The sequence below is a fragment of the Berkeleyomyces rouxiae genome (genome assembly GCF_048999995.1).
Source record: "Berkeleyomyces rouxiae strain 22BRR77 chromosome Unknown BrBRR77_ptg000002l, whole genome shotgun sequence".
NCBI classification, from domain to species: domain Eukaryota; kingdom Fungi; phylum Ascomycota; class Sordariomycetes; order Microascales; family Ceratocystidaceae; genus Berkeleyomyces; species Berkeleyomyces rouxiae.
The window spans coordinates 1,338,309-1,353,956 of NW_027396492.1; the positions used below are offsets into that span (position 1 = coordinate 1,338,309).

Here is a 15,648-nt window from a genome sequence, read left to right on the forward strand (position 1 = left end):
AAGAGTAGTGTAGGATATATAAGGGCAGGAGGAAACAAACATGTCCCTTACTGACATGCATGCATTTACAACCAAAACAACCAGCGCACGCCACGAACCACGCCCTTGCCAACGCCCAGCACGATCTGCAGGATGGTAACGACGAACCATACATACCACATGATACCAATTAGCACCCACTCAAGGCCCAGCCACATGCCACGGCGCAGCCAGCGGAAGCGCCGGCGCTTGCGGCGCAGCATCTTCTCGATGCTCTCCTGGGCACGCTTGGCCTTGAGGCCCTGGCTCATGACCATGCCGCGGCTGGCCTCGTCGGCCTCGTCGGCCGTCCGGCGCGTAAACTGCAGCAGGTCCGCGGCGATGAGCGCACGTACCGATTCGACTTCCGAGTGCAGCTTGGCCGTGGTTTCGGAGAAGCGCGTGGCGGCGCTTTGCCATTCGGCTTCGCGCGAGGCGAGGACCTGAATTAGGGTTTTCGCGGCTAGCGGGTGCAGCTCGACAACCGAGACACATCGGCCAGATAGAGGCTCGGGGGTTTCCTTGCTGAGGATGCAGACATTTTGCAGGAGATCACGAGTGTTGGACACGCGAGGCGAGGAATTGAAGTTGAGCAACGCGTCAGTTTCGACAAAGGTGAATTGCGGCTTGTGGGCCATGCGTTGGAGCTCTCGGGCCTTGATGGCAGAGCTTAGAACTAGCGTGCGCAGACGGGCCAGGTCGCGACGGGAAACGGGTGAGTGGAAGGGTGAGGAAGGTCGGGCAAGTGAGCCTTCTTTGGGCTGACGTGGGCGGATGGCGATGGGCCCGTCGGAAAGAACCGGTACCCAAGGGGGTATATGGACAATTAGCGGAGCTGGAGGTTCGGGTGATTTAGATTCAGAGGACACTGAGTTGGAAATGCTCTGCCGAGAAACTGAATCCAAGGAGCTAGTACTGGGCGCCCTGCTGCGATTGCTGAGTGGTGAGGCTGCCTGAATGTCAATTCGTGGAGGCTTGAGTGCATCAAAACGGGAGCTACTGCTATCATTGGAATTGGTCTGATTGGGTGTAACAGGACAAGGCGAGTCGCCATGGCCGTCTTGCGCATTGCGGCCCTTGTAGGCACTAGAAGCATGAGATTCGGATTCTCGTAGGGGGTCGAAATTTTTGGCGTTAAGGCAATCACGGTGATCAGTATTGGACGATTCAGAGTCTGAATCGGAATCATCTTTGCGCCAGATCAAACCACCAAGCTTTGAGAAGCCACCACGTATGACGTTATCAATACGAAACCCAGGAGACTTCAACATGCCCCGAACACTGCTGGGATTGGAAGCATCCGCCTTATTTGTGTGCTTCTTTGTAGATCGTGCCATCTCCAGCACATCTTTTTCCTTTGCCAGATGAGTGGGCGTGTTTGAATTCCGTCGGCTCAAACTAGATTTGAAGAGATCGGATGCCGATGTGGTCCTGGAATACATTTGTTCAGGCTCTTCAGGAACCCGCTCGAATACATGTTCGTGTAGACGCTCTTTACTTCGATCACGAAGTATACTCTTGACCCTATGAAATGGATTCCGAGATGGTGAAGATGGCCGACTGGAATCAGACGCCTCGATCAAATCACTGTTGGGCGTGACAGGGCGCGACATATCCACGTCAAATGACTGCCGAGGAACATCCAAACTACTCCGACTAGTCATCGTCGTACCCGCGCCACGGTTATGGTTTTGGTTGGATAGAGGTGCTTTCTTCTCCACATCCTTTTTATAAAACTTATCCTCAGCTTCGCTCAGATCGAAGAGCGATCCACGACGACTTTGTATGCGGCTTCCTGATTTAGACCCTGAGTCGAGCACACGTTCTGGCGTAATTGGGCTGGCAGCCACGGGCGGCTGCGGCTGATGTTGTTCTTGTCCCTGTATTTGTCTCTGCTGCTCCATCTCGCGCGCGATGATTTCCCGCATCTGCTTCTCCAATATATCTTTGCTATGAGACGTTGGTGTTGTGCTGCGGGTAGGTTTAAAGCGTGCATCTATTTCGTCATCCGAATCATCAGAAGTAGAGTTTCGACCTCGACGAAGAATGTCGTGGTGGTTAATGTTGGAGTGGCTGTGCTTGTGGGCAAGCTTAAAAGTGTGAAGCTTATGACGGGCTTTGGCTGTTTTGGAATGCCCATGGTCGCTATCAAAACCATGCTTGGAGTCGTGTGTATCATGATGATGGCCATGATCATCTTCATCCATCAAGGCATATGCCTGGCGATGGGCCAGGCTATTAAGGCTGACATCAGTGTTCTGGCGTGCAACTCCATTGAGAGACTCAATAGACTGCGGCTGTTGAGAGAAGCTAGATGGAGGGAAAATCGGCCTCCACTCCCGGTCTTGCATATATAGCTTGTTGTTGCCCTTCTCCAACCAGTAGATATCAGCAAGCATATCAGCCGGCTCCATCTCCCAATCTAACCTGGGTCTTCTAGGCATGTTGGACCCTTGTATCTTGATAGAGGCCGGTGTATCATTAGCCCGTTCTTCGGCCGTTTCAAATGGCGGTAGAGACCCATAGTCCGAGGTTGTACTATGGCCCCAGTTTGTGTGTTGGCCGACCTTTTGTACCCACTCGGAGACATTGGTAACGTTGGCGAAGCCAAGTACTTCGCCAGATATGGCTTTGCGTTCACGAGCGCGCACCTTTCGATTCCGTATGTACTGAAGCGGGTTGTATTGACGGCCTAGAGGTTTCTGCGACTCGCTTGACTGCCCTGACAAAGACGTGGTGGTACTTGGTGTATGTGGAGAACCAATCATGTTTTTGGCCTCGGCCCGAGTTGGGACTGGCGGCAAGATCTCGAGTAAATTTCGATAGTGTGCCATGAGCTCTAGGTGCTCTCGTGCTTTTTGCGCTCGAGAGAGAGTTGACTGGGAGAAATGATATCTATAAGGCGATTCGAAAGGGGGTGCAGCGTCGAATCCGTTTTGCGCTACAAGAGGATTCTTGCCGCTGACACTTGGGAATCTTTGCTGACCGCTGGCTCGCTCAGGTCGGGGTGAAGACGTCCGGGACAGCTTGCGCTGCTGTTGGAAATGGTGGCGCAAGGTACCACTAGCATTTGTATCGGGTAGTGGCACAAGGCGTGGCGGAACTTGTTGACCAGGGCTTCGTTGTGACGCGATTCTGCGATTTTGATTAATTCGTAGGGCCATGTCGACAATTTGCGCCGTATCTGCTCCTAGAGATGGGCTGCTCGCACTGTTGTCGGTATCGGCTGACTCGGGTCTACTAGAGTATGCGCTTCGAGTCCTGCGAACTTGAAAGTCAGGAGGCTGGAAGTCTGCCGTTTTATTTGAGGGCGAAAGTGTACTGGAGTAGTGATTAGTAGGACTTGAGCTTATGCCTATGCCCAGACCACTGGACGAGCTTGAGTAGCCAACAGCATCCTTTCCTTTGTAGTCGGCGCTGCGTGATGATCTCGACTGGTAGGCCTCGTTATTGGGGCCTCTGACGTTGTTCTGCATGTCATTCAATAGAAAGCCACCATTGTGCCGGACTTTAAGATTCCGCCATCGGGAACGGTCGCCTGACGGTTCTTTGCTGCCCCGTTGTCGGCCGGAGTTGACCTGGGCATCGGCGCGGTGTGTAGTTCGTATTTTAGGGGTGCTCGGCATCAGTATTGTCTGTGGTATGTCGGGTGAGAGATCGTATTTAGCACTGTGGGAATGGTCGTGGATGTGGTCACCAGACTGAAACAAGCTATCGGGCAGGCCTCTGGGCGAGACTAAGTTTGCGTCCGGACTTGCATTCATCCGAAGACGGGGGTCGGTGTGTGTCTGCAAAGAAGCAGCGCCATCTTTATCGCCCATGCTGGAGAAGCGTTATAGAGAGATTCGGCTTGAGAAACCTAAGAGGACATAAATTCCAGGGCGCCTAGAGACAGCGCATAGTCGGTAAAGCGTCATCCAAAATTCAGTGGGCCATGTAGCGAGTTTGGTGTCGAGCAAGATGAAGATGCAGGTGATCAAGCCGGCCGAATCGAAGACAAGCTTGAGACCAGGAGAGGCAAGAAGCCAAGAGAGAGCAAGAGTAGGGCGACGGATAAATAAAGAAACAAAAAGCGAGAAACGAGGCCGCGGAGCCAAGATAGCGCCAAGTAGCTGGCGACACAGAGAGAATCAGAGAGGAGGAAAAGACTGATTTTCTTTTTTCAAGAGAAAGAGAGTGTCACGATGAAATAGAAGGAATGGCAAGATGAATGGGGCAGAGGCTTGTGAGTATGGCAGTTGCGCAACGTCCAGCTGCCGCGGTCTTCCCTTGCATGATGACATTATTGGCGTGGTTGTATGGAGCTGAGCCACCATGCCCGAAACCCTAGACCCTAGTCACTACAGAGATCTTCAGCTGAACGACTCCACTATAGCGTTGTGGTATAAGGGCATTTACTGATACTGCGAAAAAATAACACTAGTATGACGACCTCCAGCCTTGTCGCAGTTTGTGCTCCCGACTATCGCGACATCACACTACCTCGCCCCGACTTTGCATAGTGCCAGGCTGTCGTGAACTTGCCCCTCCCCCCCCCCAGTCAGACAACGGGCTCTTCTCTTCCCCCAACAGTCGACCCACCCGAGCCTAGCTCCCGAAACAACCTCACGATGCGGCCCACGTCTGCCCTGGGAATCGACTTCCGCAAGCTACGCTTGACGGTGAAGGATGTCAACAAGGGCTTCTACAAGGGTAACCGCACTGGTTCCATGGGTCGCCACACCAAGTACGGTGGCTATATTATTGAGTGGGAGAAGGTCCGCACCTACGCTGTGCCCGACTTGAAGGGCTTCAAGGTATGCTAGACTTGTGAAGAACCAATAGCTGGAAATGTAGCTATCTCCACGGTGCTTGCTCACTGACTCGACCATAGCTTACTCCATTTGTTTCTACTGCTATCCAACCAGAGCTCCACAAATACTCCGGCATCCCGGACGGTCCCCGGAGTCCCGTGAAGTACCTGGAGCGCTGGAAGCGCGAGAATGGCGTCGATTAAACAGCCCACGAACAACTTCGACGTCGTATGCGGCAGTCTGTGCTCTCTTCACAATCTCCTTCCCATCTCTTCTACTCCTTCGCCTAGTCTGGGAGTTGTTTGTAACAACATCTATGATACCACCGGAAACGGACGTTGCCACACAGCACAGGATAAGACAGCACTACAGCTTGTCTTTTGTTAGACCGTGTTGGGGGATTGATTGTCGTGTTTTCTCTGCCTCTTATGCAAAAGCCGAGACAAACAGGACCTGTATAAACTCTTCTGTAAAATATCACAAACCCAACTCTTTTGGAGCTACTGTGGGACTTGAGAGTCCGTCCGTTACATGAATCACCTTGGAAATCGCCATGTTGGATGCAGGATGATGAGATATTTTGTGAATTTGACTTTGATAGCACACATGTGCCGGAAACACAGCGAATAGACTGCCATCTAAACAAAGGGAATTGTATACAAAACAAAAGGGGGATCTGAAAGCGTGCAACAAAAAGAAACAAGTACTATCCATGTGAAAACAAAAGGCTCGGGCTTGTACGCAATAGCGAGATTTCAAGCAACAAAGGAAAACAAAAGAGATGAATACGGTTAAAGTAAAAACAAAAAAAAAGAGTGCAAGGCCCATTGAGGTATCAAGAAGGGGTAGAGCCTGGGGCCATGTTAGGCTTCACGTCCTCATCTGAATGAAGAGTACGAAGACTCTCTGTCGATGCTTTGCGTCCCAGACTGAACGGCAGGGCAATGCCACCGAGCATCGGCCGTTTACCAACGACACCTGTCTCAATCTCACCCTTAGTGGCCTTTTCTTTCTCGCGTGAACGGCGCTGGTCCATAAGCATGTCGACCTGGCTACGCCAGGCAGGGAAGCGCGTCCACGACTGCTGTGTTGAAGTGGACGAAAGGTTTGGGTACACTGACAGATTTTTATTGCTAGTGCCCGGGTTCGCAGGGTGCGATGAGTTGGCATTGTCGCTTTTTTCGGCGGAGATGCGGCTCCAGGGCCAGCGACGTTTGCGTTCGGGTTTCATAGATTTTTGCGGAGAAAGGGGCTCCTCGAGCTTTTCGAGCTGCGGGAGATCCTTCTCAACGGGCGGAGGGCTAACCTGGACAAGGTGGTCCCACGAATTATGTGAAGGTTGAGAGGTGTTGTTGATCACTTCGGGTTCGTTCTTTTCCATGGCGCTTGCCGGGGTATCCTGTTGTTCATTGGCTTCCTCAGAATGGGGAATATGTAAAGATTCAGACGGATGGTTGGGATGCTGGGGAATAATACTATGCACTTCGAGATCGTGGATGGTAGACGCGTCACCTGAGGGCATTGGTTCAGCGAGCTTGTTGTTAGTAGACGATGAAGGAGCGTTACTTGTCGACTCGTTTAGAGGCGACTTTGAGGGCTGGGTCGGAGACACTGTTGTAGCAAAGATATTTGAGGGCGGAGTTACAGGCCCCTGCGTTACTTGTTCGGCGACCCCAGTCACAAATGTTTCCTTCCTCAGACCAACTTGAATGGGAGACTTGGAGTCAACCAAGCTCAAGACACTTTCCGGGTCGTCATCTTCATCCAGTGGTTGTTCCACACGAGTAGGGAAAAGTTCCAAATCATGAGAAGTAGAGCCCTTCCTCTCAGAAGGTGCACGAGCCATTGGAGGAAGAGGTGGTAAAGCGCTTGTAGGAGGGGCCGAAGCCTCCCAGGGGTTGAGGTTCACAGGTGTCGGAAGCTGAGTTCTGGGAATGGTAATCTTGGGTAGCTGGCCAGGTGGGAGTTTGGGAAGCTCCTTCTGTGGAGGTGCCATTGTCGGGGTAGAATAGGCCATCAAGATTTCACCCGAAGGCGATATGCGATTTAGGCTTTTGAAGCTTTGAGGGCTCTTTGGTGTCTTAGAATTAACGCTGTGTGTGCTCTTAGTACTCTTAACGCTCCTAATGCTTTTAGCAGTCTGAGCCGCCTTAGGAATTTCCGGGGATGGGTCTACTAGTCTCTCGGGGAACACTTTGGCCGATATTTGCCTCGGGATGCTAGGTAGCTCCCTATTGAAAGGCACGGAGAGGGGGGATATAGGCGAGAGCGGATCAAGGGAAGGGAGGTTGGTAGTAGAGATAGCAGGCCGTACGCGGAGTGGAGTTTCAGGCGGGATCCACACGGTCTTGTCTGCCGGGTTGGCTGGTGGGATATTGGCGGTTTTTAATTTAGGTTGTTCCTGTGGAAAAGGTGATGAGTTTGTAGTGCTGTTCGGAGCTTCAAGTGGTGGCGCCTCTTTTTCAGAAACTCTCTCTTTAGGAACAGGGCGGGGAGGTAGAGGTGGTGCTTCAACAGGACCTGGTTCAGAATCTTTCGGCATTGGCTGTTGCACGTCTTCCTGGGGCGCACCGTTGTCGTCTGAGGCGATGCCTTCCTGGGCTTCGTAGAATTTCTCTCCGCGCGTCTGTCCCACAGAGGAACTGGATATATCGCTGGATGCCCGACTGGATTGTGTAGAAGAGAGGACAGAGGGTTCGGGGGGCTCTTCACTACTCATACGCCGTTCTGGCTTCTGCAGGACCTGTGACACATCCTTGCTGATATCGTGAGATTGGAGGCTTTCAAGCATTTTCTCGTTGGTTGTTTCCACTTCCATCAATACCGTAGTATTTCCAGAAGCCACTTCTGCTACACCAGCGGTAGATGAGACGGTAGAGACAGGGCTCTGAGGCCCGGTAGACTCTCGTGATGCCATCAATCTTCTATGTCTTTCTTGCTCCTCTGCCTCGTGATCCTCCTCCTGTTTCCTACGAAACTGCATGAGACTGTCATCGTGCTTGGACCCCCAGATTGACCAGGCGTGAGGGGCTGTAATCTTGGACAGTTTAGACTTGCGTGGCACGGGGTTCAAGAGATATCGCCCAGCCAGCGCCGACAAAGGAGGAGTCTCGCCATCGCCGTGCTTGATAAATCCTCCGCGAATGTCCTCGATGATCTCCCGGCGGATTTCACGTTTGACCCGTGCATATTTGGCGTCATACCGGGCACGCGTCCCCAGCCACATCTTCAGGGGACGAACCTTGACTTTGCCAACCTGTGTGTAGTCCGGGGGATCGCAATACGGAAAGCTTGAGGCAGGAGCAAGGTCGTATATTTCACCGGTTTGTGTTACGCGCTGGCGAATCATGGAGTCAACAAACTCTGGTAGCGGGTCTCCAGCAGCTCCAATGTTGCCGATGGGCTTTATATTGTCACCATTTCTATCGACAACGCTAGCTTCATATGTAGAAGATGAGCTACCCGGCATGTCGGAACTATCTTCTGCAAGCCCCGCAACATCAGGTCGCACATTCAAGGCCCAGGCACCGAACTGTGCAATAGAACGGAACATGTACTTGGCAGGCTCTGTGAAGCTCAATGTTGTAGCTACATGACACAGATGATCCCAAACCTGTAATTGAACTAAGGTTGGAGGGTACTGAGCGAGTTGTGCAAGCTGGGCTTCGGATAGATTAGGGGCAGCGTATTTTTGGGGGTTTGCAAGCTTGTGGGCGATGAATACTTGCTCGTCTCGTAAAAGTTCGGCGCCACCTGTGACAATCATCACTGGGGGTAAGCCACCCAATGTTGCTTGCATGATTGGGCTGACGAGTGGATGTGAAAGAAGGTGATTCGGGGCGTACATCTATTTAAGCGACCAAGTTAGTAAAGAGTCAAGTACTGAGAAGACTTACGTTGCACAACCACCACCACATGTTTTAATCGGGTGTGGTGGGCTTACCTGGACTTGATCCTTAACTACTACCTCTTCACCATCAACAGTAGCTCGCAGGTAACTTGGATCTGACTCGGCGCCGGCTGGATCACTTGTCGGCGCAGTTTGGTCTCTCTTCACGCCCTTGGCATATTCCATTGCAGCGCTAGAGTTGGCTTCGTTGCACATGTCGACCCATTCTTCATAGGTCGGCGGTGGCCAAGCTTTGGATGGCTTGTGATGGAAACCGTCTGTCGGCACGTAATCCAAACCAGAGTCAGTAGAAAGACTGGGAAAAGAATGCGTCAGGTCAACCCAGGGACTCAGAAGGATTGCGCCTGAAGGCAGAGGAAGATTCTGATTGCGTAGGACGACCATCAGACTCAACACAAGCGCGCCACCAGCAGAGTCGCCGGCAAAGATGATTTCTTTCGGATCATAGGAGACAAGTAGCGACATGTATGCAGCGAGGGCGTCTTGTAGACCACAGGGAAACGGGAACTGAGGCGCCAATCGGTATTCTGGGGCAAAGACACGAGCTTTGAGCTTTCGTGCGTGGCGTTGTAGCTGATATCGATGTTCGTTGACACCGCCAAAGTAATATGCACCGCCGTGGAGGTAAAACATGACTCTTCTTGGCCGGTAGGTGTTTTTGTTGTCCTCGGTTTCGCTCTCAAGCTTTTCCTGATGGTCACTCTTCATCTCTACCCATTCAGCATCGAGCGTGCTCCCAGGAAGACGCCATTGCCACCAATTCTGGCCACCGACCTGGGCAAGGCCTGCTTCCCCGAGCTCAGCCTGTAGGTAAACGGCAGCTTTATCTAATATACTGGAGGGGATAGTGACGCGCTGCACGCGCACCCAAGTGGGATGTGGTACCCATTGACTGGTAAATGACTGAAGTTCTTCGACGGTGTGGGTGGACGAGTAATCTATAAAGCTGCGCACGAGGTTGAGGCCCTGATCGTAGCGCAGGTGGGAGGTGGGTTTCTCGGCATTCTTCTTGTTAATGTACTATTAGAAGCCGGTAGCGGGTCAGCAGGAGGCTCTGTTGTTGGAACCAAGTTAGTTGAGGCTCAAGGAGGCTTACGTGAGAGACAAAGGTGCGGATGACAGTTGGAATCTCCGCTACAGACACTGATGTTGAATTCATGGTGTGTAAGTGTCAAAAACAGCCTGTATCGGGATGTTCAAGGATCACGAGCGCCGTGAATGGTGTTGAGAGCTGTGCTCATACGAAGCCCCAAGCGCCAGCGGCAGGAAGACCAGTAGCGACTTGTGAGTGAAGGTCGGGGGGATAAGAGATAGAGAAGAGCGACGGCAAAGCAAGAGCACTTGAACGAGAGACGGCGTGCTTGCGGAAGAGAAAGGAAGAAGAAGCAAGGCCAGGAATTGCCGGCGAGAAAGCGAAGAAGAGCGAGCAGATCTTGGTTGCCGCAGCTGCCAGTCGCAGTTTGTACAAGTACCGGTACCAAGCGCAGCAGCCGATGCCCTGTATTTGCAGGCTCTTTAGTGAGCTGGCCCGATTCTGTTTTGGGGGGCGCTAGGCCTTCTGTTTTCAGCTAGAACCAAGTTCCGCACTCAGCAAAGCACAGACACCACAGCTACAAATGGGCATCCATAGCGACTTGACAGCATTGCTAAAATGAGACAAAGACGATCGATCGGCGCAGCCAAAAAAGGGAGGGAGGGCGGCGCAAAGGCAAAGGCGACAAACGGCGAAAGGCGAAAGGTCCGCGAGAATGGCGAAAATTTTCATAGTGGGCGACCACCAGGACGCCCTACTGGGGCTACGGCTCATACACGTCTCGCGTGGTGGGTGATGTGAAATGACAATAATCAGCACAACTAACTATGTGAAGTGAGTATTAGCTCCTTGCTATACCTCCAGGCACAGGAAGGCCAAGTATGCATGCAGCATGCATCTTGCATACCTTCAGGCAAGGTACCGTCAAGCACCAGACCACATCGGTCAGTGGACATGATACTTGTATGTCCCTGTCCCGTACCTGTACAACACTAGAAATAAGCACACTGCCGTGGCCATCACAATTATGTGTGTATAGACTTGTCCACGACGCCAACAACCCTGGCTAACCCTGCCAACTCAACTGTCTGTGAGCCACCAGACCACCGATTGCCAGTTCGTACTCGAGCTTTGACATTCGCTTTCTTTCTTTGTGGGCTAGATTCCCGCCCTCCCGAATGCACCGGAATGATAAGACCTTGTAATGCTGAATGAGCTGCTGCTACAATGGTACGGCAGATCATATCGCCATCCGTGGTAGCATCCTTATTAAAGCCCACATTAGCACTCGCATTATCATAACAGGCGTCTCTGGTGTGTCTCTCATAACTCGCCCCGCCCCCTTTGGCCCTTGGTCTGCTTCGTTCAAGGCCGGCAGGATTTTCCAGATGCAGGCAAGAAAGAGACTTGAGCTCCATAGGTGGAATTGCCGAGTCTCTCTCCTGGATGCATAGGAGAGCACATATGTGGTTGAGCTGTGTACAACAAACACAGACACACACAGACATAATAGCTGACCATGTATGTAACGAGTTATGTATGTACATAGTTAGTTATGTATGTGTGTACATATACGCATGGAACAAGTCCTGCTGCCGATCGGCATTGCTAGCTTGGGAGCTTTGGCAGCAAACAAGATTGCTGCATGATAACAACTCGTGTCACACCGCTCCCCTCTAATTTAACATCATTATAGAGGGGCAGAGGACCAGGAGTCACGGCCTCAAACCTGGACATTTCGTCTGAGAATGCACAAAACAACACACTTGCACGCGTACACACATGTGCTTGGTCGCTTTTGTGTGGTCACATGTGTCCCCGTCACAACACCACACCACCCCGTCTGCCACAACGTCACCGCTATTCGTGCATATTCAACGCGGTGGTGCACATCTACTTCCATACCGTGCAGGTAGTGAGTATTCTTTCTCGTAAGAGCTACAGGCCATGACGAATGTCAGACACCTGGAACTCTGATCGGCTGGGGGGAAGGCTTTTGTGCGGCCATGAAAGCGCCCATATAAAAGTACATACATACCTGACACTATAACAAGACAGCCAAGTGCCTTATCACAGAAAAACATAGCAATGAATGCGAATGCGCGCCCAGTCCCGTGGCGATGCTGCTAGCTTGCCAAGTCTGCTTGTACCGGTACTTCTTTTGCTTTGCAACTTAATGCATGATAAAGACAGCCGGTGCCTTGTCTTCTTGCTTGTATGTATGTACACGCCGGCTAATATTCGGATGCCAAAGGATCCTCCATCACTCTGCAAATTTCAGGCCCCACTTTGCACAACTCTGAACAGGGGGCACCATAGACGATGAAGAAAAAAAAGTTTCGATTCGACTCTATCAAAAGTGAAGCCATCGCCAATATACCATATCAACCAGGAAACCAACTCCAAGTCTAGCCAGCTCTGCACCCTCCTACAGCCCGTCTTTGTACACTTTGCTTTCGGCTCACCACGAGGCCTCTTAAAAAAAGAAAGAAAAAAGAAAACCCCCATCATTGTCTTTCTTGTGCCCGCTATTCCTCCCACAAATCTCCCTGCATTCTTCCTTGGCCTGTCACAAGCCTTCAACAACCTGCGCTGTCATCTCATTCTTGCTTTTGAATTTCACTCCTCTTCGCTTTAGACTCAAGGGAGAGCACACGGCATCATTTCTGGCCCCTGAATATTTTCCCGTTTATTTTATTTTTCTTTTTGTGTTCCGCTGTGTGCTTCTCAAACACAGTGACTCTGGCAGCCAGCCCCGCCTCAGCCGTTAGTTATATCACACATCACAAACCTTGTCACTACACCATGGCAACAGTCCTTCCTCCCACCGGTAAGTTTAAATATGTTCCCCGGAAAGCTTTTCTTCATATTTGCCCCCCCCCCCTTGTGTCTCTCTACCTCCTTTGTGTCTCCCCTGGTCCGCCCGCCTTGGCCTGGCTCTTGTATTCATTCTTGCCCTGTACATTTCCTTCAGCCATTGACTCGCCTCATGTCCCTCCATATCTCCCCATACCTCGTTAAATACCAACTTCAACCTTGCCCTTGCCGTCTTTTCATATCATCAATTTGCCCTACTCTGCCGTCTGAATGGATTCTTCATTTACGCCTCAGCAGAACCATTAGACTAAAGTCACCGCTTTGTCAAACCATGTGAAACCAGACCAGCTGACATGATACCCCCTTCCTTTGTGCTGTCTTGTAGAAGCCCGGCAAAATGCCTTTGAACAAGCTGTGGCGATGTCACTGCACCTCTGGCCTGCTCTCAGTCTGGCTGTCGAGAACAGCTGGGGCGGCCCCGACTCTTCGGAGAAGCGTGACTGGTTCGCCGGCGTGATTGTCGACTTGTTCCCGGCCATCACCGAGGCCGCCCCTGGAACCACCACCGCCTCGTCCAACGAGGCCTCCGGCCCCGAGATGATTGAGGATATTGAGACCATGCTGCTCCAAGTCATGGTCGACGAGTTTGAGCTAGCCGTCGACGACGACTCTGCCTTTGAGCTGGCCCGCCAAATCTTCAGCCTGCGCACGCAATGCGTCCAGGGCGACTTCAACGAGGCGAATGCGCTAGGCGAGCGCTTCCGCAACAAAAAGAGCAATTCGTCAGGCGCTATCAAAAAGGCCGACGACCAGGACCAGGACATCGACTGGGAAAGCAACGACGATGATGAAGAAGGTAGTGACGATGACGTCGACATGGACGAGGCGCCAGCCCTGGTTCGTGCGCCCCGTGAAAAGGTTGAGCCTGAGGTTGATGAGGATGGCTTCACTACCGTCGTGAGCAAGAAGCGTGGTGGTAGATCATGACGTGTCAAAAGGGACAAACATGAACATCCGTAGCGATTTGAGTCATGGTGACGATAGACTATACCCAATTGCTGCATCAGTCATGACAAAAAAGGGATATAAAATGTAGACAGAGGGGAAAAGGGGTCAATTCTTTGTCGAAAGAAAGATCTGTGAAAGGAAATTATGTTATCTGGAAAAGAAAAGCGTAATAAACATAGACATTGGGTAGTTAAAGCTAGCAGTCATCTCTGACGCATCATCATGAGAGAACAAAAAAAAGACAGTAAACAAAGAACTCGCACAAAAGAAGAAAGACAGAAAAGAATACCAGACGAGCGCCTCATCACCAGAGATCCAGATGAAAACAATAAAACCAATAAACGAAAACATACACTCGGCTTCGGGTCTTAGGACAGCAAAGACCATGCCTCTTGACTCTTGGCCTAGAAGAGACAGCGCTGCCCAGCCCGGTAAGATTCATTGCCGAAGACTCACTCCCAGTCCTCCTCATCTGATGAATCGTCCTCATCGCTGGAGTCCCGGTCGGCCTTGGACGGCGCTTTGGACGGCGCATGGCTCGGCGCGCCCGACGCTGCGCCCACCACGTCGTAGCTGGTATCGCTGTCGCCCTCGTTGGACTTGCGGCCCTCGGCGGGCTTGGTGGTCGCGGCAGCGGCAGCGGGAGTCTTGGTCTTGGTCTTGGGCGGCTGGATGGTGCGGCTGGAGCCGGCGGACGCGGGGCGCTTGATTTGCGCGGCCTTCTTGCTCAGGTCGGCCTTGTTTTCGTCTTCCGAGTTGCTGTCGGACTCTTCTTCAGAGCTGGACGCATCATCTTCCGAATCGTCGTCCCAGGTGTCAACTTCGCTGTTGGCAGCAGCGGCTAGAGTCGGGGCAAGGAAAAAAAAGGAGACAGAATTAGCATGTGTCATGTCACAATCATGTAAACTCTTATGTCGTCTCTCCCTGAGACACTAAACTTACCTTTCAGCAGCTCCTTGCGGCGGTTTTCGGCCGTCTCGATACTATGCCTGAGGAAGTAGTAGCGGCACCAGAACTGCGCATACGAGACCTTCTCCGGCACAATCTTCTCCATGGTTGTGCGCAGCTCGGCATATTCGTCGAGATCGGCCGCAATCTCATCCGTCTTGGCCTCCGCATTAAACTCCTTCTCCCACTCGGCAAACTGCGAGCTTTGCTCGGGCGCCTTGAGCAACGTGTTGGGATTCGTGTGCAGCACATGCAGCTGTGCCTCAAAGCGCGTCGAGTGAATCACCCGCTTGCCCTGCGCATCCTTGCTCTCAAACAGCACCGTGCTCGCGGCGTTGTCCTGGCTGTCTGCCGAAGCGCCCGCATGACCACCGGCGGCGCCCGCTGCCGGCGGCGCCACCGTGATGGCATCCTTAAGGAAGTCGCGCACGTTGGAGCCAAATTGCAGTAGCGCAGCGTCGGCGGCGTCCTCGGCACGCTGGATGTCCTTCAGCCGTTTGGCAGCCTCCTTCTTGAGTCGCGAGAGCAAGTCTTCTTCTTCCTCGTCTTGGGCGCTGCTATCGACCGCCTTGTCGGCGGAGCGGCTGGTAGCATCTGTAGAGGAGCCGCCGGCCGCGCTGCTGCCTTGGGCGGCGGGCGTGGAGAGTGACATGCCACGCGTGCGGCTTATCAGGGTTTCGCGGAGGTCCGAGAAGCCGCGGGTAGCCTCGGTGCTGGCGGCGGTAAGCTCTTTCTGGGCTGTTTGATACACGTTTTCGCTCTATCGGTGGCGGGGACGGCCAAGCCGGGGGTGGTCAGTTTCTGGCCAAAACACAAGCACCCAGCGGGACAAAAAGCAACTTGATGTATATCTATGAACTGACCTGCTTGACGACAGTTCCAAAGAAACCGCCAATCTTGGCGCCCCAGGCACTGGACGAAATGGCCTTGTAGGCCTCCTGGATGTCCGAGTTTAGTGACGCCTGTGCCTGCTGCTGCTTCTCGTTCTTTTCGGTGTTAGTTGCGTCATTCTTGTCGGCCGGCTCGTCCTTGTTGAACACATCCTCCTGTATATGATCGTAGGCGATATCCATGGTGAAGAAAGCTAGCTAGGCTGCCAAAGTGCCTTTGTGAGTAGGGCG

At 52.4% G+C, this 15,648-nt stretch overlaps 5 protein-coding genes across 5 annotated transcripts; 2 read left to right on the plus strand and 3 right to left on the minus strand.

The window, feature by feature from the left end:
• Nucleotides 1–65: 65 nt before the first annotated feature.
• On the minus strand, nucleotides 66–3,839 carry BROUX77_001924 (uncharacterized protein; the record flags this gene model as incomplete). The annotated part of the gene is made up of 1 exon (XM_073746407.1): nucleotides 66–3,839. The coding sequence occupies one exon, from the start codon at nucleotides 3,837–3,839 to the stop codon at nucleotides 66–68; it is 3,774 nt and encodes a 1,257-aa protein (XP_073607006.1).
• Nucleotides 3,840–4,628: 789 nt separating this feature from the next.
• BROUX77_001925 (uncharacterized protein) lies at nucleotides 4,629–5,014 on the plus strand (the record flags this gene model as incomplete). The annotated part of the gene is made up of 2 exons (XM_073746408.1): nucleotides 4,629–4,814; nucleotides 4,892–5,014. The coding sequence occupies 2 exons, from the start codon at nucleotides 4,629–4,631 to the stop codon at nucleotides 5,012–5,014; spliced, it is 309 nt and encodes a 102-aa protein (XP_073607007.1).
• A 632-nt stretch (nucleotides 5,015–5,646) lies between these two features.
• Nucleotides 5,647–9,880, minus strand: BROUX77_001926 (uncharacterized protein; the record flags this gene model as incomplete). Its single annotated transcript, XM_073746409.1, has 3 exons — nucleotides 5,647–8,658; nucleotides 8,755–9,741; nucleotides 9,818–9,880. The coding sequence occupies 3 exons, from the start codon at nucleotides 9,878–9,880 to the stop codon at nucleotides 5,647–5,649; spliced, it is 4,062 nt and encodes a 1,353-aa protein (XP_073607008.1).
• Nucleotides 9,881–12,559: 2,679 nt separating this feature from the next.
• On the plus strand, nucleotides 12,560–13,558 carry BROUX77_001927 (uncharacterized protein; the record flags this gene model as incomplete). The annotated part of the gene is made up of 2 exons (XM_073746410.1): nucleotides 12,560–12,584; nucleotides 12,957–13,558. The coding sequence occupies 2 exons, from the start codon at nucleotides 12,560–12,562 to the stop codon at nucleotides 13,556–13,558; spliced, it is 627 nt and encodes a 208-aa protein (XP_073607009.1).
• Nucleotides 13,559–14,031: 473 nt separating this feature from the next.
• Nucleotides 14,032–15,600, minus strand: BROUX77_001928 (uncharacterized protein; the record flags this gene model as incomplete). Its single annotated transcript, XM_073746411.1, has 3 exons — nucleotides 14,032–14,420; nucleotides 14,522–15,287; nucleotides 15,391–15,600. The coding sequence occupies 3 exons, from the start codon at nucleotides 15,598–15,600 to the stop codon at nucleotides 14,032–14,034; spliced, it is 1,365 nt and encodes a 454-aa protein (XP_073607010.1).
• Nucleotides 15,601–15,648: the final 48 nt, after the last annotated feature.